This window comes from Dama dama, chromosome 15, assembly GCF_033118175.1.
Source record: "Dama dama isolate Ldn47 chromosome 15, ASM3311817v1, whole genome shotgun sequence".
Lineage (NCBI taxonomy): Eukaryota > Metazoa > Chordata > Mammalia > Artiodactyla > Cervidae > Dama > Dama dama.
Window position 1 is genome coordinate 8,091,393 of NC_083695.1, and position 23,907 is coordinate 8,115,299.

A 23,907-nucleotide genomic window follows, 5' to 3' on the forward strand; every position below is an offset into this window, starting at 1 on the left:
TGGAGGAGGAAATGGCAATCCACTCCAGTATTCTTGCCTGGAAAATTCCATGGAAAGAGGAGTCTGGTGGGCTACAGTCCATGGGGCTGCAAAGAGACAGATATGGCTGAGCATGCAGGCACACAGATGAGCAACGTGCTATGGAAAGAATCCTTAAATTGGGACAAAGATACCGAGGGTAGCTGGGGCGGGGGGGAAGGGGGAGCAGGCTAGCACTTTAATTAGTTCTTAAAGAATGAACTTGAGTTCAAAAATATCATGATTTGCAATTACTGACTCCCAGTTGTTTATTGTCTGTATTTCCCATTACACTCTGGTCCATGTTGAATAAGGACCATGATACTTTGGGCACCATGGTATCTCAGGTACCTTGCAAAATGCAAGGTACACAGTAAGGACTAAATAAGCATTTCTTCAATGACTAAGTCTGATTAAAACACAAAGATCATCAAATGAATCTTCAGGCTTAAAAATCTTTCATACCTTCCAAATGTTTCTAGGAAAAGCATCCAAATACCTTTATATGAGATAGAAGGTGGGTGTTCACTCATTCACTCGTGTCTGACTCTTTGTGACCCCCATGGACTGCAGCCTGCCTGGCTCCTCTGTCCATGGAATTCTCCAGGCAAGAATATTGGAACGGGTAGCCATTCCTTTCTTCAGGGGATCTTCCCAACCCAGGGATCAAACCAAGGTCACCTGCATTGCAGGCAGATTCTTTACCTTCTGAACCACCAGGGAGGCCCACATGAGATAGAAGAGTGCTTCTCAAATTCTAGCATGCTTACAAATCAGCTGGAGAGCTTGTGAAAACACAGAACCCTTGGCGTGTCCCTGAGATTCTGATTCAGTAGGTCTGGGATAAATACAGAGACATTGCATTTTTAAAATTTCCCAGTGGTGCAGGTACTATTGTTTTGGGGACAATACTGAGTAGCACAAACATCAAGGACATTTAGTCTCAGCCCTTTCTATCCTTGCCTCCAAATCCCTTTGTGCTCTAAAGAGACATGCTTTCCCTGCCATGAGCTTTCTTGCTGCTCTTAACACATTATCCCTGTCCTCTGTAGTCTTTTCAGCCTCATATGCATGCATGATCAGTTGTGTCGAACTCTCTGCAACCCCATGGACTGCAGTCCACCAGCCTCCTTCTGTCCATGGGGTTTCCCAGGCAAGAATACTGGAGTGGGTTGCCATTTCCTCCTCCGGGAATCTTCCTAACCCAGGGATGGAACTCCTGTCTCTTGCATTGACAGGGAGATTCTTTACCACCGAGCCACCGGGAAGCAACTCTCAGCCTCACAGATTGTTTTAAAACTCAGGTTAAGGGCTCCCACCTCTATGAACCTACCTCCTTAGCTGACTTTGAGGAAACTAGATGAGGAGCCGCATCCAGGTGGAGTGCAGGCGGCATGTGAGGATAGGTGCCATAAGAAACAACCACAGGGTATTAAGAAAGAGGAAGAGACGACGTGACTGAAGGACTGGGTCACGGACCAGGTTAAGATCATGGGAAGTAGAGAACATTATACTAAGGAGTTTTTACTTGTTTCTATAGGAAAAAGATGTCTTTAAGGATGAGTATGAAGATACTGACTTAAACATACTTAAAGAAGTACAGAAGAAAGCACATTAATATTCAGTATCATTACACCTTTTTTTTTACTAAAAATATCTCCTTCCTATTATTCCAATTAATTTTTTTTAATTTACTTTTTATTGAAAGATAATTGCTTTACAGAATTTTGTTGTTTTCTGTCAAACCTCAACACGAATCAGCCATAGGTATACACATATCCCCTCCCTTTTGAACCTCTCTCCCATTTCCCTCCCCACCCCACCCCACCCCTCTAGGTTGATACAGAACCCCTGTTTGAGTTTCCTAGGCCATACAGCAGATTCCCATTGGCTATCTATTTCACATATGGTAATGTAAGCTTCCATGTTACTCTTTCCATACATCTCACCCTCTCCTCCCCTCTCCCCATGTCCATAAGTCTATTCTCTATGTCTGTTTCTCCACTGTTGCCCTGTAAATAAATTCTTCAGTACCATTTTCCTAGATTTTGTATATGTGCATTAGCAGGCGATATTTATCTTTCTCTTTCTGACTCACTTCACTCTGTATAATAGGTTCTAGGTTCATCCACCTCATCAGAACTGATTCAAATGTATTCCTTTTTATGGCTGAGTAAATTCCATTCTGTATATGTACCACAACTTCTTTATGTATTTATCTATTGATGGACATCTAGGTTGCTTCCATGTTCTAGCTATTGTAAATAGTGCGGCAGTGAACAATGTGGGATACGTGTCTCTTTCAATTTTGGTTTCCTCAGGGTATAGGCCTAGGAGTGGGATTGCTGAGTCATATGCTGATTTTATTCCTAGTTTTCTAAGGAATCTTCATACCATCCTCTATAGTGGCTGTTATCAATTTAGATTCCGATCAAGAGTGCAAGAGTGTTCCCTTTTCTCCACACCCTCTCCAGCATTTATTGTTTGTAGACTTTTTGATGATGGCCATTCTGACTGGTGTGAGGTGATACATCATTGGGGTTTTGATTTTCATTTCTCTAATAATGAGCGATGTTGAGCATCTTTTCATGCGTTGGTTAGCCATCTGAATGTCTTCTTTGAAGAAATGTCTGTTCAGGTGTTTTTCCCACTTTTTGACTGGGTTGTTTGCTTTCCTGCTATTGACTGTGTATGAGCTGCTTGTATATTTTGGAAATTAATCCTTTATCAGTTGTTTCCTTTGCTATTATTTCCTCCCATTCTGAGGGTTGTCTTTTCACCTTGCTTACAGTTTCCTTTACTGTGCAAAACTTTTTAAGTTTAAACAGGGCTCACTGTTTACTTTTGTTTTTATTTCCATTACTATAGGAGGTGGGTCACAGAGGATCTCGCTTTGATTTACGTCACAGAGTGTTCTGCCTATGTTTTCCTCTATACTTTCTGCGCTTACATTAAGGCCTTTAATCTACTTTGAATTTATCTTTGTCTACGGTGTTAGGAAGTGTTCTAATTTAATTCTTTTACATGTAGCTGTCCGGTTTTCCCAGGACCACTTATTGAAGAGGCTGTCTTAGCCCCATTGTATATTCTTGCCTCCTTTGTCAAAAATAAGGTACCCATAAGTGCATGGGTTTATTCCTGGGCTTTTGGTCTTATTCCATTGGTCTATATTTCTTTTTTAATGCCAGTACCATACTGTCTTGGTGACTATAGCTTTGTACTATAATCGGAAATCAGGAAGGTTGATTCCTCTAGCTCCATTCTTCTTTCAAAGGACTGCTTTGGCTATTGAGGGTCTTTTGTGTTTCCATATGAATTATGAAATTTTTTGTTCTAGTAATTTGATATGGATCACAGTGAATCTGTAGATTGCATTTGGTAGTATAGTCATTTTCACAATATTGATTCTTCCTACCCAGGAACATGGAATATCTCTCCATCTGTTTATGTCATCTTTGATTTCTTTCATCAGTGTCTTATAATTTTCTCTGTTGTTTTGTCTCCTTAGGTAAGTTTATTCCTAGATATTTAATTCTTTGTGGTACAATTGTGAATGGGATTGATGTCTTAATTTCTCTTTCTGATTTTTCCATTGTTAGTGTATAGAAAAGGAAGTGATTTCTGTGTATTGATTTTGTATCCTGCAACTTTACTAGATTCACTGATTAGCTCTACTAATTTCCTGATACTATTTTTAGGGTTATCTATGTACAGTATTATGTCATCTGCAAACAGAGCTTTACTACTTCTTTTCTGATCTGGATTCCTTTTATTTCTTTTTCTTCTCAGGTTGCTGCATTAAATTTCTTAAAGTAACCTTATTTATCGATTATACTTTAAACACTGCCAAACCATTTAAAAACTGATATTAAAAGGCATTAAAAATTATAAGAAAAAGTATTTTATCAAAAAATGGAAATAACTTCATGTCCTGAGTGAGAAAGGGAAAAATCGACTGCAAAATTATATTCCTCCTAAGAATGAGGACCAGTTTAGAGATTAATTTCATTTTCTGTAAGACGTTTGATTTATTGTGGCTGAGAAAAATTTATTTACCTTGTCTGATCTGTACTATTTGATAGGACCTTACCTTTTCCTACCATATTTAAGTTCCAGAGCTACAGATACAGTTGAAATTTAACGACACTACACAGTCAAGGTAGTTTCTTTGACTTGTAGTCTTTTTGACTTGTCTTCTTGACCAAAACAAGGTATTTCTAAATTAAGAACAAGGCTTCAGATTTAATTAGAATAATATTGAGTGCTCTTTTTTCTATAAAGCTTTGCTATGCACTTCATATGTTCATATGCATGCATAAACTGCGCTGTGCTTAGTCATTCGGTCATGTCTAAGTCTTTGTGACCCCATGGAACTGCAGCCTGCCAGGATCCTCTGTCCATGGGGATTCTCCAGGCAAGTATACTGGAGTGGGTTGCCATGCCCTCCTCCAGGGGATCTTCCCAACCCAAGGATCAAACCCAGCTCCCCCTCATTGAAGGCAGATTCTTTACCATCTGAGCCACCAAGGAAGCCCATGAATACTGATGTGGGTAGCCTATCCCTTCTCTAGAGGATCTTCCTGACCCAGGAATCGAACTGGAGTCTCCTGCATTGCAGGTGGATTCTTTACCAACTGAAGGTATAGGTTATCCACTCCATATTTTTTTTCTTCTCTTTAAAGTAATATTTATTTTTCTTTTCAATTGGAAGTCTAAGGACTTAACAATGTATTAGGACTGTGGCCAGAATAGTCACATGAACAGTATAGTTTCTGTTTTTAAAACAAACTTAAATGAAAATCTTAATATGTTTATATAGTTACATGAAGCCTCCCTTGCTTTATACAGAGGAATTTCTAGAAATCTCTGAAGGCAAGGATGTCTCCAAGAGTAGAGAGCTAGATGGATAGATCAGGTCTCTATGTGATTTTTTTTTCTTTTTTTTTCCCATTTATTTTTTTATTAGTTGGAGGCTAATTACTTTACAATATTGTAGTGGTTCCTGTCATACATTGACAGGAATCAGCCATGGATTTACATGTATTCCCCATTCCGATCCGCCCTCCCGCCTCCCTCTCTACCCGAACCCTCTGGGTCTTCCCGGTGCACCAGGCCCAAGCAGTTGTCTCATGCATCCAACCTGGGCTGGTGATCTGTTTCACCCTTGATAATATACATGTTTTGATGCTGTTCTCTCAAAACATCCCACTCTTGCCTTCTCCCACAGAGTCCAAAAGTCTGTTCTGTACATCTGTGTCTCTTTTTCTGTTTTGCATATAGGGTTATCATTACCATCTTTCTAAATTCCATATATATGCGTTAGTATATTGCATTAGTCTTTATCTTTCTGGCTTACTTCACTCTGTATAATGGGCTCCAGTTTCATCCGTCTCATTAGAACTGATTCAAATGAATTCTTTTTAATGGCTGAGTAATATTCCATGGTGTATATGTACCACAGCTTCCTTATCCATTCATCTGCTGATGGGCATCTAGGTTGCTTCCATGTCCTGGCTATTATAAACAGTGCTGTGATGAACATTGGGGTGCACGTGTCTCTTTCAGATCTGGTTTCCTCAGTGTGTATGCCCAGAAGTGGGGTTGCTGGGTCATATGGCAGTTCTATTTCCAGTTTTTTAAGAAATCTCCACACTGTTTTCCATAGCGGCTGTACTAGTTTGCATTCCCACCAACAGTGTAAGAGGGTTCCCTTTTTTCCACACCCTCTCCAGCATTTATTGCTTGTAGACTTTTGGATAGCAGCCATCCTGACTGGCGTGTAATGGTACCTCATTGTGGTTTTGATTTGCATTTCTCTGATAATGAGTGATGTTGAGCATCTTTTCATGTGTTTGTTAGCCATCTGTATGTCTTCTTTGGAGAAATGTCTGTTTAGTTCTTTGGCCCATTTTTTGATTGGGTCATTTATTTTTCTGGAATTGAGCTGCAGGTCCACTCCATATTTTTAAAATATGTTTGTATCATATAGTTGCTTATTAACAAATCAAGTGTCATTGCTATTTTAAAATAATTTAACTTACTAAGTATATAACATCTATATATTTTGAACTTTCCCATTTTAATAATATTTTCTGGACAAAAATGCTGTGCTAATCACTTTAGGTCATTTCTTGCAATTCCAGGCTTTTGTTATTCAAGAGGTCTTTTTTTTTTTTTTTTTAATAAATCAGACTCTACAGGAGAACTTTTCTATATCTCTTGACTGTTATGAAACATGATTTCAGAAGACACACAAGAAGATCTTAAAAAGACCTTACTGCTTAGGTAATACTAAGCTATGCAACCAAGGTTTAAAACAATAGAAACAACAAAAAGAAATCTGCCTTACAGTGCTTTCATAGCACTCAGATATTTAAGCAAAGAAGCTTTTAAGTTTTGGCTTCAAACACAAATAATAATAGTTGGACAAAGAGTGGTTTAGGGAGAAAAACAAGTATCTCTATGCAAAGCCTATACATCACTTGAAAATAAGTTTCACGCAAACGTGAACAGTACTAACTGGACAGGAGCAGCACAGAATTGCTGAGCTTGGCATCTGGTCCACCTGCAGATCTCCAGCAGCAGAAACTATGCAAACATGCCTGCCATCTTCAATAATGAATAACAGATTCACAGGATGATTACAATAATTAATGAGAAATCTGGCTTCAGTGCAAAATCAATATGCCTGACAAAGCCAGACAGCCACTTGGCATCAGATGGCCAGCTTGTGATGGTGTCATAAAGAAAAGTCTCCGGAGGGAAGATACCAGAATCAGGACAATTCAGTTCAGTTCAGGGGTTCAGTTGTGTCCAACTCTGTGCGACCCCATGGACCGCAGCACACCAGGCTACCCTGTCACCAACTCCCAGAGTTTACACAAACTCAAGTCCATCGAGTCAGTGATGCCATCCAACCATCTCATCCTCTGTCATCCCCTTCTCCTCCCTCCTTCAATCCTTCCCAGCATCAGGGTCATTTCAAATGGGTCAGCTCTTCACATCAGGTGATCAAAGTATTGGAGTTTCAGCTGCAGCATCAGTCCTTCCAATGAATATTCAGGACTGATTTCCTTTAGGATAGACTGGTTGGATCCCTTTCCTGTCCAAGGGACTCTCAAGAGTCTTCTCCAACACCACAGTTCAAACCATCAATACTTCGGCACTCATCTTTCTTTATAGTCCTACTCTCACATCCATACATGACTATTGGAAAAACCATAGTTTTGACTAGACGAACACCTGTTGGCAAAGTAATGTCTGTGCTTTTTCATATGCTATCTAGGTTGGTCATAACTTTCCTTCCAAGGAGCAAGGGTCTTTTAATTTCATGGCTGCAGTCACCATCTGCAGTGATTTCGGAGTCCCCCAAAAAAGAAAGTCTGTCACTGTTTCCATTGTTTCCCCATCTATTTGCCATGAAGTAATGAGACCGGATGCCATGATCTTAGTTTTCTAAATGTTGAGTTTTAAGCCAACTTTTTCAATCTCCTCTTTCATGTTCTTTCATGTTAAAGGCTCTTTAATTCTTCTCTTTCTGCCATAGGGTGGTGTCATCTGCATATTTGAGATTATTGATATTGATATTTCTCCCGGCAATCTTGATTTCACTTTGAGCTTCATCCAGTCCAGCACTTCTCATGATGTACTCTGCAAAGAAGTTAAATAGTCAGGGTGACAATATACAGCCTTGACGCACTCCTTTTCCTATTTGGAACCAGTCTGTTGTTCCATGTCTGGTTCTAACTGTTGCTTCTTGACCTGCATACAGATTTCTCAGGAGGCAGGTCAGGTGGTCTGGTATTCCCATCTCTTGAAGCACATTCCACAGTTTATTGTGATTCACACAGTCAAAGGCTTTGGCATAGTCAATAAAGCAGAAGAAGATGTTTTTCTGGAACTCTCTTCATTTTATGATGATCCAACAGATGTTGGCAATTTGATCTCTGGTTCCTTTGCAGCCAAAGATGGAGAAGCTCTATACAGTCAGCAAAAACAAGACCAGGAACTGACTGTCGCTCAGATCATGAAATCCTTATTGCCAAATTCAGACTTAAACTGAAGAAAGCTGGGAAAATCACTAGACCATTCAGGTATGACCTAAATCAAATCCCTTATGAATATACAGTGGAAGTGACATATAAATTCAAGGGATTAGATCTGATGGACAGAGTGTTTGAAGAACTATGGACAGAGGTTTGTGACACTGTACAGGAGGCAGTGATCAAGACCATCCCCATGAAAAAGAAATGCAAAAAGGCAAAATGCTTGTCTGAGGAGGACTTACAAACACCTATGCAAAGAAGAGAAGTGAAGGTAAAGGAGAAAAGGAAAGATATACCCATGTGAATGCAGAGTTCCAAAGAATAGCAAGGACAGGTAAGAAAGCCTTTCTCAGTGATCAATTGCAAAGAAATAGAGAAAAACAACAGAATGGGAAAGACTAGAGATCGCTTCAGGAAAATTAGAGATACAAAGGGAACATTCATGAAAAGATGGGCACAATAAAGGACAGAAATGGTATGGACCTAACAGAAACAGAAGATATTAAGAAGAGGTGGCAAGAATACACAGAAGAACTGTACAAAAAAGATCTTCATGACCCAGATAACCACGATAGTGTGATCACTCACCTAGAGCCAGACACCCTGGAGTGCAAAGTGGGCCTTAAGAAGCATCACTGTGAACAAAACTAGTGGAGGTGAAGGAATTCAAGCTGCGCTATTTCAAATCCTAAAAGATGATGTTATAAAAGTGATGCACTCAACCTATCAGCAAATTTGGAAAACTCAGCAGTGGCCACAGGACTGGAAAAGGTCAGTTTCATTCCAATCCCAAAGGCAATGCTGAAGAAGGCTCAAACTACTGCACATTGCACTCATCTCACATGCTAGCAAAGTAATGCTCAAAATTCTCCAAGCCAGGCTTCAACAGTACATGATCCTTGAACTTCCAGATGTTCAAGCTGGATTTAGAAAAGGCAGAGGAACCAGGACCAGGACAGTACTAACTAATCACTGTTCAGTGCCAACCAGCAGAAATAGCTCCTGTGACAAGGAAGCATCTGGCTGGTTCTAGGAAGTTATTAACAGTGTGTCCAGGTCTGAAACCCAAAGCCAAGTCATGATTGAAAAGTGAAAGCTGAATAAAATTTAGCATCCTTTTCCTTGTAAGTGGCTTAAATTACTATAGTTTAACGCATATGCCTTCACTCGGTTAAATTCTAACCTTTCTAGATGATTCAAAGCAGGTATAAAAATAAGTCATTGGGTTTCTGACCTTGCAATTAAAATAAATCACAACCTAACTAAATTATTTTAGGTATGCCACCTGGTTTAAACTAAATGGACATCATTTTTCTATTGCCATTGATTTTTGTATGAATCTGCTCATGAAAGAACTTGAGGTACATGCTTCAGGGAACTATCCCATTCACCATCCTCCAAGGAAGCATAGATATGAAACTGACAAGAGATTTATTTGGACAGGGGTGAGATGGTATTAATAAAATGAGTACAATAAATGCAGATTTAGTGAGCAAGTTTATTATTTGTTAATATTTGCAAAGAGAGAACACATTCATGTTTCCCACTATTGATAACATTGTCCAACCAAATCCTTCATTTCGTGATATGTTTCATTGAGCAGTTCATGTCTTCTCTTTGCAAGGTAATAATATATTTTACTGAAAAATAATAGATGGAATATTTTGAAATTCTGGAAAATGTTTTGGGTCCTTGTTGCCTGGGACTTCAAATAAATACTCTGTTCTGTCATTCTACCGAAACTGTTAAATTCTTAAGGCTAATGAATAGATCCATGTGTCAGTACAATGCCCCTTTTCAGAGTTTTGTTAAATAAGAATGTAACTCCACAGACAGACATGGATACTTTGCTTCCTTTTTTTCTAGCAGCCATTTAAATCTACATTCAGAATTTTAATTTCATACTTTTCAGAGTTTCTGTCTTTTGAAGTGATATTCTTTTAACATCTCAAACTATATGAAGCCTTCATTACCTGAACACAACTTCTCTATACACTGTTCCTCAGCTTTTAGGATAAAAAATAAACTTTGTTAAAGTTATACGGGAAATGTGGTAGGTACATAAAAATGAAAACATTTCTACTTTTTGTCTCAAACAACAACATTCTGCTGTTCCACATTTTCCCCTACACGTGTCCTTTAATGACATGACCATGTATTTTACTCTGCAATTTCAGTTTGTCTCTTTTTAAAATATTTTCATTTTTATAATTTGATAGAGGAATAGAAAGAAGTTGAGGGGCTCCTGGGGGCTCAGTGGTAAAGAATCTGCCTGCCGGTCCGAGAGATACCAGGTCCATCCTTGATCTGGGAAGATCCCACATGCCACGGAGCAACTTAGCCCATGCACCACAATGACCGCGCCTGTGCTCTGGAGCCCAGCGGTCTCAGCAGCTGAGCCCACATGCCACAACTCCTGAAACCCGTGTGCCCTAGGGCCTGGGCCCTACAACAGGAGAAGCCATGGCGATGAGAAGCCCACGCACAGCAACGAGAGGAAGTTCGGGGAGCCACAAGGACCCAGCACAGCCATAAATAAACAAATAAGAGGGTGAATTATTTTCACTTCTCCTGGAGTAAGTAATTCACTAGGAGGAGTTTCTTGATGTCTCTTCTAATTTTCCAGTGTATGAATTTCCTATTATACTCATGCAAGAGTGCATAAACATGTAACACTCTTTAAAGCCCCCACAGTAAAAATTCTAAATGGAGAACTGTAGAAAAAATAACTGCTTCAATGGAAGAAATTCCTGACATTGGCTAAGTAAGACCTAATATGTCACAATGTGACCCAAAGATATAAAATGTCATTTTTGACAAATCTAAACATGGGATGTACTTACTTAGATTTTAAAGTTCTAAAGTTTGGTTTAATTTTTTTAAACTTGAAAAAGTGAAGAAAAAAGCCACAAATTTAAAAATTAAACAAATGTGACTAACCAAACATAAAACATACAGAGTAACACAGTAATACAGTAGATGATCCAATATCTTACCTTCATCATGAATTTCTGGAGGGGCATAAGGAAAAAAGAGAAAATATTAAATACACATTATTTCAAAGATATTTTAAAACCTCCTATTTATAAAGACTACCTTGCTGTAAGTGGAGTAACATGAATAATAAACAAAAAATATTCACTGTGTTGTCACAACAAAACTCAATGTCAACTACATGCTAGAGAAAAGCTGTAGCAAGCAAAACTCTCTTTTAGTATGTTTTTAGATTAGTTCATTCTTTTTCTGTGAAAACATGCTGTTTGACATTAATGCGTGATTCAATTTACAACATTTCTAAGCATCTCAAAAAAGGTATACTCTTAAAATTATACTCTGGAAATGGTCTAGACTTTTTTTTCATCTTATCTATTATATAAAATCACAGTAATATAAACAGCAACCCACCTAACGAGTAAAATAGTGGATTAGAAACAGGTACAGTAGACAATCAATTAATATGCTGTGATGGGCTGCCCATATTTCATGCAAAAAATGACCAAAAGCAACTCCTTAGGCACTACATATTGCTATATATGAATATCAAAGAAATAAGTCACAAAACTTTTCTTTTTCTCTTGACTAAGCCACCTCTAATGACTTATATTATAACAGCTCTTTTTCTTCTACAAAATATAACATGTACATGTATTCCTTTCTTTTTCTTTAGACTCATAAAGTTTCTTTGACTTCTTATTCCTGGGAGAGGTACACAGATGGAAAGACTGAAGAAGGAAAAATATTATGTTTGACAGCTTAGGGCAAAATCTAGTTGCCAAGAGCATGTAAGTCCTACAGAAGAACACACACACATACCCACATTAGCTTTAAAGAAAACAAGGGGAAGTTTTCTAACACAGGTGTTAAATATCACACTTGCTTCCCTGAAACATACAGACATAGTAATATGTATACGACTAAATGGCAATTCTATCATGAGTGATTCTTTCATTTTCAGGATTATAATTTTAAGGAAAAATTGTAAAGAACCATTTCATTCTCATCTCAGAAAACACAGTCTGTGCAGTTACACTGTGTAGTTAATATCCACGGTAAATAATACCCTAGAACTTATTTTCCATGTTGAAACTGACTAATCACATGCCTACAAATGATCACCAGTGATATAGATATCACTGAGGAATTACAAAACATCATTGTAAGTCCTAATTCAAAGAAAAACTTCAAAATCATGTTACAGAACATGGTTTGTAATAGATACTTTCTGATGAGATTTTTGGTTTTCTAATTTATCTAAGTTTTGGAGATATTTCTTTCAGAAATGGTCTCAGCTTGATTTTGTCAGTTATTTCGGTTGAACTACTTCAGAACTGTAGCAAATAGAAAAAAGTGGTCAATTCAGTTTTTGAAGTCTGCTCGTCATAATTTTTAGTTGTATGTGAATGCAGCATGAGCAAGCCAGAGAAGAGAGTAATCTGTATAAATGATAAAATAAAAATGAGCCCTGTAAATAAGCAAAAGCTAAAATAGCCATCACACAAAGAGAAAAGAACAGATGTAACAGACACACATTATTTTCAAAAGATAAGAACATGAAAGGTTATTTCTGGCATTACTGACATAATTTTTTGTACAAATCGTCTATTGGTTCATTTGGCTTATTTCTTTATGAGATATCCAAAAAGGATCATTCAAGGCAAGAAAGAAAGTAAAACATATTAAAATATAAAGGAAAAATACATTATTTTAACCTCAATGCCAATGGCATGAGTATGATAAAAAGCAACAGAAAAAGAATAAAAATTCCTTACAAGTTGATAATGATAGGAGAAAAAAAAAAGAAAACTCATGAATGATAATATTGAAACAAATAGCTTTGATTTAGGTGAAAAGAATTATTTTCATGCATGCAATAAGTGTAATAAGGAAATTATTTAAGAGATAAAATATCATTAGACAACATATGGAGATGGACAACTATAAAGACAGAGGCCAGGCATGGTGCTTTCCGTCTTAGGAGAAATTTGAGGATGAAAATCAATTCACACAGAAACACAAAGAGGGGAATTTTACTTCTTTAGGGCAAAATTGCAAGTGGCAGCAATTCATTGCCTCAGGTTTAGTTTAATTACTCCAGAATGGACAAGTCAGATGAAGTGTCAAATGTGAGCAAAAAATGGGACATATCCCCTCTTCCCACTGTGCTACATTAACATGAAAACCAGGAAGAGACATAGCAATTCTTACATTTTAACTCAAACAAATATGGCACTGGGAGTCTAATAGATGATAAAAACAAGCAGGAGCCTTTGATCTATAAGCTTATGTTACTTGATCTAGTAGATATAAAAGCCCTAAGGGATTTTCTTAGCATATAAAATGATTATGATTAGAAAAACAAATCAAACAATACTTTATTCTAAAAATTGCAATCAAATATCAGACTTCCAAGAGAATGCATAATTATATTCAATCTGTTACTGGTACAAAGAAAGAAACAGTGATGTACAAAGCTTTTCTACCTTAATTATGCCTTTCACCTCAACACTGGATTATTTTTAACTCTTATTTTAGTTTTGTGAGATGACAACTGATTACAAAAATTAATACCTGTACAAACGGACTTTTCTTAGAAGTTTTAAAAGAACCTTTACTGAGATGTCTTCTTAAAAATTACACAGATAAGGGATTAGCAACAAAATTAACACAGGAATATAAAGTGGAAGTTTAAAACAGATTCAAGGGATTAGATCTGATACAGGAGTGCCTGAAGGATGGAGGTTCATGACATTGTAGAGGAAGCAATGATCAAGACCATCCCCAAGAAAGAGAAAAGCAAAAAGGCAAAATGGTTGTCTGAGGAGGGCTTACAAATAGCTGAGAAAAGAAGAAAAGCGAAAGGCAAAGGAGAAAAAGAAAGATATATCCATGTGAATGCAGAGTTCCAAAGAATAGCAAGGAGAGGTAAGAAAGCCTTTCTCAGTGATCAATGCAAAGAAATAAGGAAATCAATGGAATGGGAAAGACTAGAGATCTCTTCAAGAAAATTAGAGATACCAAGGGAACATTTCATGCAAAGATGGGCTCAATAAAGGACAGAAATGGTATGGACCTAACAGAAGCAGAAGACATTAAGAAGAGGTGGCAAGAATACACAGAAGAACTGTACAAAAAAGATCTTCATGACCCAGATAACCACGATGGTATGATCATTCACCTAGAACCAGACATCCTGGAATGCAAAGTCAAGTGGGCTTTAGGAAGCATCACTACAAACAAAGCTAATGCAGATGATGGAATTGTGTTGAGTTATTTCAAATTCTTAAAGATGATGCTGTGAAAGTGTTGCACTCAATATGCCAGCAAAGCTGAAAAACTCAGCAGTGGCCACAGGAATGGAAAAGGTCAGTTTTCATTTCAATCTCAAAGAAAGTCAATGCCAAGGAAAGTTCAAACTGTCACACAATTGCACTCATGTCACATGCTAGCAAATTAATGCTCAAAATTCTCCAAGGCAGACTTCAACAGTACATGAACTGTGAACTTCCAGATGTTCAGGCTGGATTTAGACAAGGCAGAAGAAACAGAGATCAAATTGCCAACATCCGTTGGCTCATCAAAAAAGCAAGAGTTCCAGAAAAACAAATATTTCTGCTTTACTGACTAAACCAAAGCCTTCAAGTGTGTGGATCACAACTAACTGTGGAAAATTCTTCAAGAGATGGGAATACCAGACCACCTGACCTGCCTCCTGAGAAATCTGTATGCAGGTCAAGTAGCAACAGTTACAACTGGACATGAAACTGGTTCCAAGTTGGGAAAAGAGTACATCAAGGCTGTATATTGTCACCCTGCTTATTTAACTTATACACAGAGTACATCATTTGAAATGTCAGGTGGGATGAAGCACAAGCTGGAATCAAGATTTCCAGGAGAAATATCAATAACCTCAGACATGTAGATGATTCCACCCTTATGGCAGAATGTGAAGAGGAATTAAAGAGCCTCTTGATGAAGATGAAAGAGGAGGGTGAAAAAGTTGGCTTAAAACTCAACATTCAAAAAACGAAGATCATGGCATCCAGTCCCATCACTTCATGGCAAACAGATAGGGAAACAATGGAAACAGTGAAAGACTTTCTTTTCTGGGGCCCCAAAATCACTGCAGATGGTGACTGCTGTCATGAATTTGAAAGACACTGGCTCCCTGGAAGAAAAGCTATGATAAACCTAGACACCATATTAAAAAGCAGAGACATTACTTTGCTGACAAAGGTCTGTCTAGTCAAAGCTCTGGTTTTCCAGTAGTCATGTATGGATGTGAGAGTTGGACTATAAAGAAAGCTGACTGCTGAAGAATTGACTTGAAATGGCTGTAGAGTATCAGTGAGAAAGGTCCTGGACCCCTTCTTAATTTAACCCAAGCGGACAGCAGAAGGAACCCCGAGGGCAGGCTGGTAGGCAGAGGGTTGAACTGTTTTCTGTTATCCTTCAAGTGACAGAAAAAGGGAACAAATTCTACATGTGACTGCAGACTTTCAAAATTCCTAGAGCAAGTGCATAAGATTTGACCTCTGTGGATTTTCAATGAAAGAAATAACTCAAATCTAAAATTTACTGAGACCTACAACACATAAGTTATACATTGATTCACTTGCAAAACTAAGCGGCATGACTGTCAGCTCAGTGTTATCTCCAATACTTTCTCATAACTAGAAAGCAATCACTAAGGTAAAGGTTTGCAAATAAACATACCAAGAGTAAATTTTGAGATGAGAAATTATCATGAAAATGAGAGAGAAAAAAACTACACAGCAAGGCAGGATCAAGAAAGCAACCAAATGCACAGAGGGAAAATGGGAATACTTCTAGACGATCGTAAAAGGGGGGTTTATTCATTTACCCATTCTATTTCCAAAGGAATTAAAGTTGCTTGAATGGCTGGTTTAAGAAATACTGGTTTGGATACAGCACAGAAACACTGCAATGTAAGTGAAGGGATAAAAAGATGAGAGAGGGACTTATCTCAGGATGGCTGATCTTGGGGAAGGACCACAAAAAGGTGAAACACACGTTCTTAGAAAGAAACAGGTTTCCATTTCCAAGATAAGAATTCAGATCAGAATTTTAACTATAGGCAAAGAAGAGAAGACATTTCAAAAGGAGAGGACTGAACAAAATTAGTAAAAGGCTAGTTATGAAGAAATAAATGAAGAATTATAATTATTTCCAGGGTTAAAATACCGAATTAGTAGTTCTCCAAAATCCACACAAGGGTGTCATCATCAGGGAAGTGGTAAATTTAATAAATAAAACTTCTCTTAAATTAAGGGCTGAAAGAGATGAAAAAAGAGCAAAGAATCACACACACACACACACACACACACAAAACAGGTGTACATATGACTGTCTGGGAAACAACTGAAAGGCTACTGAAAAGACAGCAAATGTCTCAGAATGTTGCCTCAGGAGAAAAGCATCGCAGAATCAAGAAAAACAACGAAACTAAAATAAAGCCATCAGTTAATCCAATCTTAGCTGATTCATCATATTAAGTCACAGAGTGAACAACAAAATACAACAATGAAGGGCCTCACTGTTTTGCTCATTTGGGGAAAAAAGTGGATCCGGAATGTCAGTGGTGGAAAAGGAGATTCTATTTTCCACTCAGAATTACAAGGAGTTGAGAATTAGAAGGCTCTTTCCCTGTCTGCCTGCCCCCCTTCTTTCCCTCTCTTTTTCAATAGTTGAAGAAACTGAAACCAACAGTAATAACATAATTTGGTCACATTACACATTGTCATTCTGTTGGTCCCCAAACTTATCCTCCAGATTCCTGGCAACTGCTAACTTTCCTCATGATATTTTATCATTCACCCTCACTTTTCAAGATTGTATGAATATGGAAAAAGCCTTTTTCTACAGCACATGGAAATATATAAGACTTAACAATCAGAACTTAAGATTAAACGGTCAAGATTTTTCAGTAAGACATACAACATTAATACAAGTCTTCCCATTGACCAGGAAGTCTTCCTTTCGATGATCATAATAACAAAGCCAATCATATAGAGATGATAATGTTCACACTAGCAAAGTAATGCTCAAAATTCTCCAAGCCAGGCTTCAACAGTATGTGAACCATGAACTCCCAGATGTTCAGGTTGGATTTACACAAGGCAGAGGAACCTGAGATCAAATTGCCAACATCTGCTGGATCATCATAAAATCAAGAGAGTTCCAGAAAAAACATCTACTTCTGCTTTATTGACTATGCCAAAGCCTTTGACTGTGTGGATCACAATAAACTGTGGAAAATTCTTTAAGAGATGGGAATACCAGACCACCTGACCTGCCTCCTGAGAAATCTGTACGCAGGTCAAAAAGCAACAGTTAGAACTGGACATGGAACAACAAACTGGTTCCAAATAGGGAAAGGAGTACATCAAGGCTGTATATTGTCACCCTGCTTATTTAACTTATGTGCAGAGTACATCATGCGAAATGCCAGGCTGGATGAAGCACAAGCTGGAATCAAGATTGCCGGGAGAAATTAACCTCAGATATGCAGATGACACCACCCTTATGGCAGAAAGCAAAGAGCTAAAGAGCCTCTTGAAAGTGAAAGAGGAGATTGAAAAAGTTCGCTTAAAACTCAACATTCAGAAAAGTAAGATCATGGCATCTGGTCCCATCACTTCATGGCAAATAGATGGAGAAACATTGGCTGACTTTATTTTCTGGGGCTCCAAAATCACTGCAGATGGTGATACCAGCCATGAAATTAAAAGACACTTGCTCCTTGGAAGAAAAGCTCTAACCAACCTAAACAGCATATTAAAAAGCAGAGACATTACTTTGCTGACAAAAGTCCATCTAGTCAAAGCTATGGTTTTTCCAGTAGTCATGTGTGGTTGTAAGCGCTGGACTATGAAGAGGGCTGAGCACTGAGGAGTTGATACTTTTGAACTGTGATGTTGGAGAAGACTCTTAAGAGTCCCTTGGACTGCAAGGAGATCCAACTAGTCCATCCTAAAGGATATCAGTCCTGAATATTCACTGGAAGGACCGATGCTGAAGCTAAAACTACGATACTTTAGCCACTTGATGCGAAGAATTGACTCACTGGAAAAAACTCGGATGCTCGGAAAGATTGAAGGCAGGAGGAGAAGTGGATGACAGAGGAGGAAATGGTTGGATGGCATCACCAACTCGATGGACATGAGTTTGATCAAGCTCAGGTAGTTGGTGATGGACAGGGAAGCCAGGGGTGCTGCAGTCCATGGAGTCACAAAGAGTCAAACACAACTGAGTGACTGAACTGAAATGAATGTTCTAGTAATAGAGAATATTTGAACAGATCCCATTTTCAAAGAAACAAAACTAGAAATTTAGAAAGTTCCAACTAAAGACTGGTAAAATACATGTTGGTTACAACATACAGTTACTTTGAATACTAATAATACCAGCCACACCAGGAAGCCAAACAAAAAGATTAGAGGCAACAGCAAACATGCAGCCATTTAGATCACAATCTCTTAGAAAACACATACCCATTTTTCCACATCAACCTTCTGTGGAAAGAAAAAGCCAAGATAAATAATAAGCAAACAAATAAATAGCTAGCAAGGTTTTAATTAGTGTCACTTAAATAAACTGAAATGTAGTCCCTGCACCAAAACCTACCTCCAATTCTGAAGGACAGGTAACAGTATTCAAACTTTTAATTTATAGCATTTAATCTCAAACAGACAAAAAAATTTCATTTAATTTAGTTATCAGAACCTCAAAAGGCACTGGGCTGAGTCTGTACCAGGTACATGAAATAAAAATATATTCAAAAGCAAACGTGAACATTTATCACATTCTCAAACCTACAGACCTTTGATTCTGGAACCACTATTCTCCTCCAAAAGATCCATTTAGAAATAGAGCATCTAACTATACATCTCTGATAAAATAAAATTTCTCTTTGCCAAATCTTTCCACTCTTATATAAAAGTTCACAATATAACAAATGGTATATGCTGATAAAAAATTCTGAAACTGCATCAAAATATTATTTAAAACATATTTATTAATGAATTTGTTAGTCTCATAACCGTTACGTGACTCTTTAAAAAAATAAGTGAATATAATTATATCCAAAGTGCAAAACAGAACAAATCACAAAGCCATATATTAACAAAAATTGCCTTCACCTGCTCAATCCATCAGAATTTAAAACTCTCAACACTCTCACCTTAAAGGTTAAGTTTCTATAACCAACCTCCCTTCTTTAGCACATATGAAATACCTCAGTGAAACTTGAGGTGCGCTTCAAATTCCTCATTCATTTAAGTTTATTTGTAATTTTTTCCTTAGAAAATTCATTACTTGAGTCAAAAGCTCACACTACGTAGGCAGGAATATTTGCCATAACTAAGAACCTCCATTCCTTAGTAAACAAGCTTCAAGAAGGAAATGTGCATAATATTTACATACACACTAAATATTTTTTAATGTTATAAAGTGATATAAAAATATCAATGTAAGTATACAGGTAGGATTGTTTTGAAGGCACAGTGAAATTCAATAGATTCAACAGATTACTTGTAACAGAGCATTTTGGCTTCTTCAATAATTTACTTCATCTTCAGAAAAATATCTTCTAAGCCTACTCCCAGCCTAGAAAGAACACTTTACTGAATGGAAAGTCCTGGTTTTCACTATACACTTTAAAGATATTTAGCTGTTATCTAAAGTTCAAGTCCTTATTTCAAGCATGAAACCTACTAGAATGATGAATATATTTCTTTAGATCCTGAGTCACAGGAAAGCAATCTAATCATGGCAAGTATAATGTAATTATCACACAGTTTTCTATCTTTAAAAGAACAAATTCTTATATTTATTCCTTTCATGAAAAATAAGGAAACATGAAATGATTTCCCTTTCATGTTTACCAGGAAAATAGGATATGTCATATTTTTCAATGATTAACAAAGACACTGTGTTATCCCATCATTATTTTCACATCTCAGTTTTAGCAAACACACACGTTTGCATCACCACAAAGATAAAGTGCTGTGGGATTTTTCTAGAAGAAAAAGAACCTGTAATCAAGAGTCATAGTTACTAGTTATTAGTAATAAATGGTCTTTAAAGATCTATACTGTAAAACAGAAATGTCTCTTAAGAAGCAGGAACTAGTTAGCAGTAATATAACAGACTCAGTATACAAATAGCCAAAGAAAGGCATAGCAACAGCATGTGCTGGGGGTGAAATTTCAGCTAAACATAAAAGACAAAACAAATGGTCCACAGAGTTAAAAGACTGATAAAGTGCAAAAGTTGTAACTATGCATACGTGATGCAGAGAGATTTCATGACACTTATGAAAGTTAACAAGAACTATTTAATTAAATGCCTATTAACAATGAAAAATACAATGATTTATATGTAGCTCATCAAGGAAGGAAAATATAAAGTGCACAATGAATTGGACCAATTTTATAGTTTCAACAATTACCAAATCCATAAAGCATATAAGATAAATGAATATCCCAATAATATTTTACCCATGTATGTGGGATTTTTAAAAAATATATCAACTCTATTAATTTAGGGAAAATAAATATTTCACCATCTGTAGAAAGCTGCCTTACATATTTTAAGACCGAAAATGAGCAATCTTATTTTCAAATAAAAACAAAATTTCCATTAAAAAAAATAAAACAGTCATTTAAGGAACAGCTTGATTTAGCAAAGAGGACATAAGTTAAAAATATAATACAAAAGTAGTTAAGTCTAAATTTTATTATAGCATCATACAAAACCTGAAACTCCCACATGACATCTCCATTTTTGTATTCATATTTTAGTCAATATGTACAATTAGCATGTTCCAATAATTTATATGCCTAATTAACATATAAATTATAAATTAGGGTACATAAACATGAACTTTTCAAAGTTAACATATAAATAGAGGAATCGGGTGGAGAGGGAGGTGGGAGGGGGGATCGGGATTGGGAATACATGTAAATCCATGGCTGATTCATATCAATGTATGACAAAACCCACTGGAAAAAATAAAAAATAAAAAATAAAAAAAAATTAAAAAAATTTTAAAAACAATAAATAAATAAATTAGGGTACGTAAATATGAACTTTTCAATAATCTACAAAAACAAATTTGGTTGTTTCTTCCAAGCTGCTCAACTTACTTTACTGTTTAAGGTAAAAAATGTTATTATTATTAAAGTTATAGGTCATAAAGTTAGAAGTTACTATGTACCAGGATTTGAGCTAAACACTTTACATGTAATCTTACTGCCTGCATTTTATATATGAGGAAACAAATGACATGCAAATGTGTTACAAGTTTTCCTCAGCAACAACAAAGTTGTTGGAAAAAAACTATTGGACTTTATCTTGAAATTGGGTTTTTAACTTCAAAGTCGCATTCTCCTAAGCAATTCTTTGTATGCCAATACCAAGATACATCATCTTTTTGCTTCTCTTTTGCTTCAAATTTTTAGTCTATTTAATTTTAAATTTTTCACCAGGTATTTCTTATGGTTAAATGTCACCTAATACAATGTGTTAACATCAAGATAAGAGAATGTAAAATGAACCTAGAGATTCTTATGATATCAAATATTTTACTTAGTTTCAGTTATTCAAACAGCAGGTCTGCTTTTTCACCTAGATAAAGTTCACCTATAATTACAACACAACAATAAAACATCCATCATGAATATAACATTTTTAATATCAAGGCATAAGGAAAAGAATTTGAAATATTTAATACATGCCTGCAATCCATTACCCTTTTTAAAAAGACAAATGTGAAAAACAAAAAACTACCCCATAAATAATTCTCCACTGCACATGTTTATTATTAAGATTGAGAAGAAGAACATGAGAAATTTGCACAGAGTGTTCAAGGATTCAAAAGACAATAAAGTCATTTCAATTTTTTAAAGTAAAATTACAGTTTGGAGGGCCCACGTTTTTAATAAATATAACAAATTCAGAAAAATATATAAATCCTGAATATATAACTTCATAAAACTTTACTTCATAAAATATATAACTTCATAAAACTTCAAGTAAATAAACAAACCCGTGTAATCATCACCCAGATCTAATAATAGGACAGAACCTACAACTAGAGGCTGCCTTCACATCCTCTCCCAAGGTAACCACTATTCTATCACCATTGATTATTTTTCTAATTTGGAAATACTGCCTGTGTTCCCTTTTTATCTAGCTTCTTCAGCTGTCATTGGGTCTCTAAGATTCATCATGGTGCTGCACGTAGTGGTAGGTAATTCATTTTCCCTGCTTATAATATTCCACCATATGAATATGTCACAATTTATTTACCCATTCAACAGTTGAATGGGCTTCCTTTGTGGCTCAGCTGTTAAAGAAACCAGATCTGAAAGAGACACGTGCACCCCAATGTTCATCGCAGCACTGTTTATAATAGCCAGGACATGGAAGCAACCTAGATGCCCATCAGCAGACGAATGGATAAGGAAGCTGTGGTACATATACACCATGGAATATTACTCAGCTATTAAAAAGAATTCATTTGAATCAGTTCTAATGAGATGGATAAAACTGGAGCCCATTATACAGAGTGAAGTAAGGCAGAAAGATAAAGACCAATACAGTATACTAACGCATATATATGGAATTTAGAAAGATGGTAATGATAACCCTATATGCAAAACAGAAAGAGACACAGAAGTACAGAACAGACTTTTGGAGTCTGCGGGAGAAGGCGAGGGTGGGATGTTTTGAGAGAACAGCATCGAAACATGTATATTATCTAGGGCGAAACAGATCACCAGCCCAGGTTGGATGCATGAGACAAGTGCTTGGGGCTGGTGCACTGGAAAGACCCAGAGGGATGGGGTGGGGAGGGAGGCGGGAGGGGGGATCGGGATGGGGAACACATGTAAATCCATGGCTGATTCATGTCAATGTATGGCAAAAACCACTACAATATTGTAAAGTAATTAGCCTCCAACTAATAAAAATAAATGGTAAAAAAAAAAAAAGAAAGAAAGAAGGAAAGAAAAAAAAGAAACCACCTACAATGCAGGAGACCTGGGTTTGATCCCTGGGTTGGGAAGATCCCCTGGAGAAGGGAATGGCTACCCACTCCAGTATTCTGGCCTGGAGAATCCCATACACTGGTATAGTTCATGGGGTCACAAAGAGTCGGACATGACTGAGTGACTTTCACTCACTGAACAGTTGAACATTTGGGTTGTTTCCTGCTTGGGGCTATTACAAAAAAATTTGTGGTGAACATTCTTGTACATATCTTTCACTGAATATAGGAATATATATATATCCACAGGTATATACCTAGAGTGGAATTTCTTGATCATGGATTTATAAATGTTTAGCTATAGTGGATACAGCCAAAGAGATTTCCAAAATGGTGGCATGCATTTAATTCTCATCAGAAGTATATTAGTTTCACTTGCCCCCCATCTTGCCAATACTTGGTATTACTAGTCTTCTCCATTTTAGCTCTTCTGGGGAATGTAATACCTCATCACAGTTTTCAGCTGCATTTCCTTGACATTTGATGAAGCACTTTTCATTTGTGAAACATTTCTTCAAGTCTTTTACCCATTTGTTTGCTATTAGTTGATCTGTTTTTGTTCTTACTGATTTGTCAGAACTGTTCAAACTTTCCAAATATCCTCTCCCAGTCTGTGTCCTGTCTTTTCCATTTTTTAATGGTAACTCGGAGGACAGACATTCTTAGTTTGGGCATAATTTCTCAATCTTTTCCTTCATTGCTGGTGCTTTTTGTCCTGAAAAGACCCTTCTACATTATTTTTGAGACAATTTATTATCTTAACTCTTACCTGAG

At 36.8% G+C, this 23,907-nt stretch overlaps 1 protein-coding gene across 1 annotated transcript in view; it reads right to left on the bottom strand.

The window, feature by feature from the left end:
- Nucleotides 1–23,907, bottom strand: part of RYR2 (ryanodine receptor 2) — a 798,221-nt gene that overhangs the window by 466,074 nt on the left and 308,240 nt on the right. The window contains exons 4-5 of the mRNA XM_061161401.1: nucleotides 18,575–18,595; nucleotides 11,060–11,074 (exon numbers count right to left, since the gene is read on the bottom strand). Coding sequence (XP_061017384.1) covers nucleotides 11,060–11,074; nucleotides 18,575–18,595 — 36 coding nt within the window. The remainder of the gene's footprint in view (nucleotides 1–11,059; nucleotides 11,075–18,574; nucleotides 18,596–23,907) is intronic.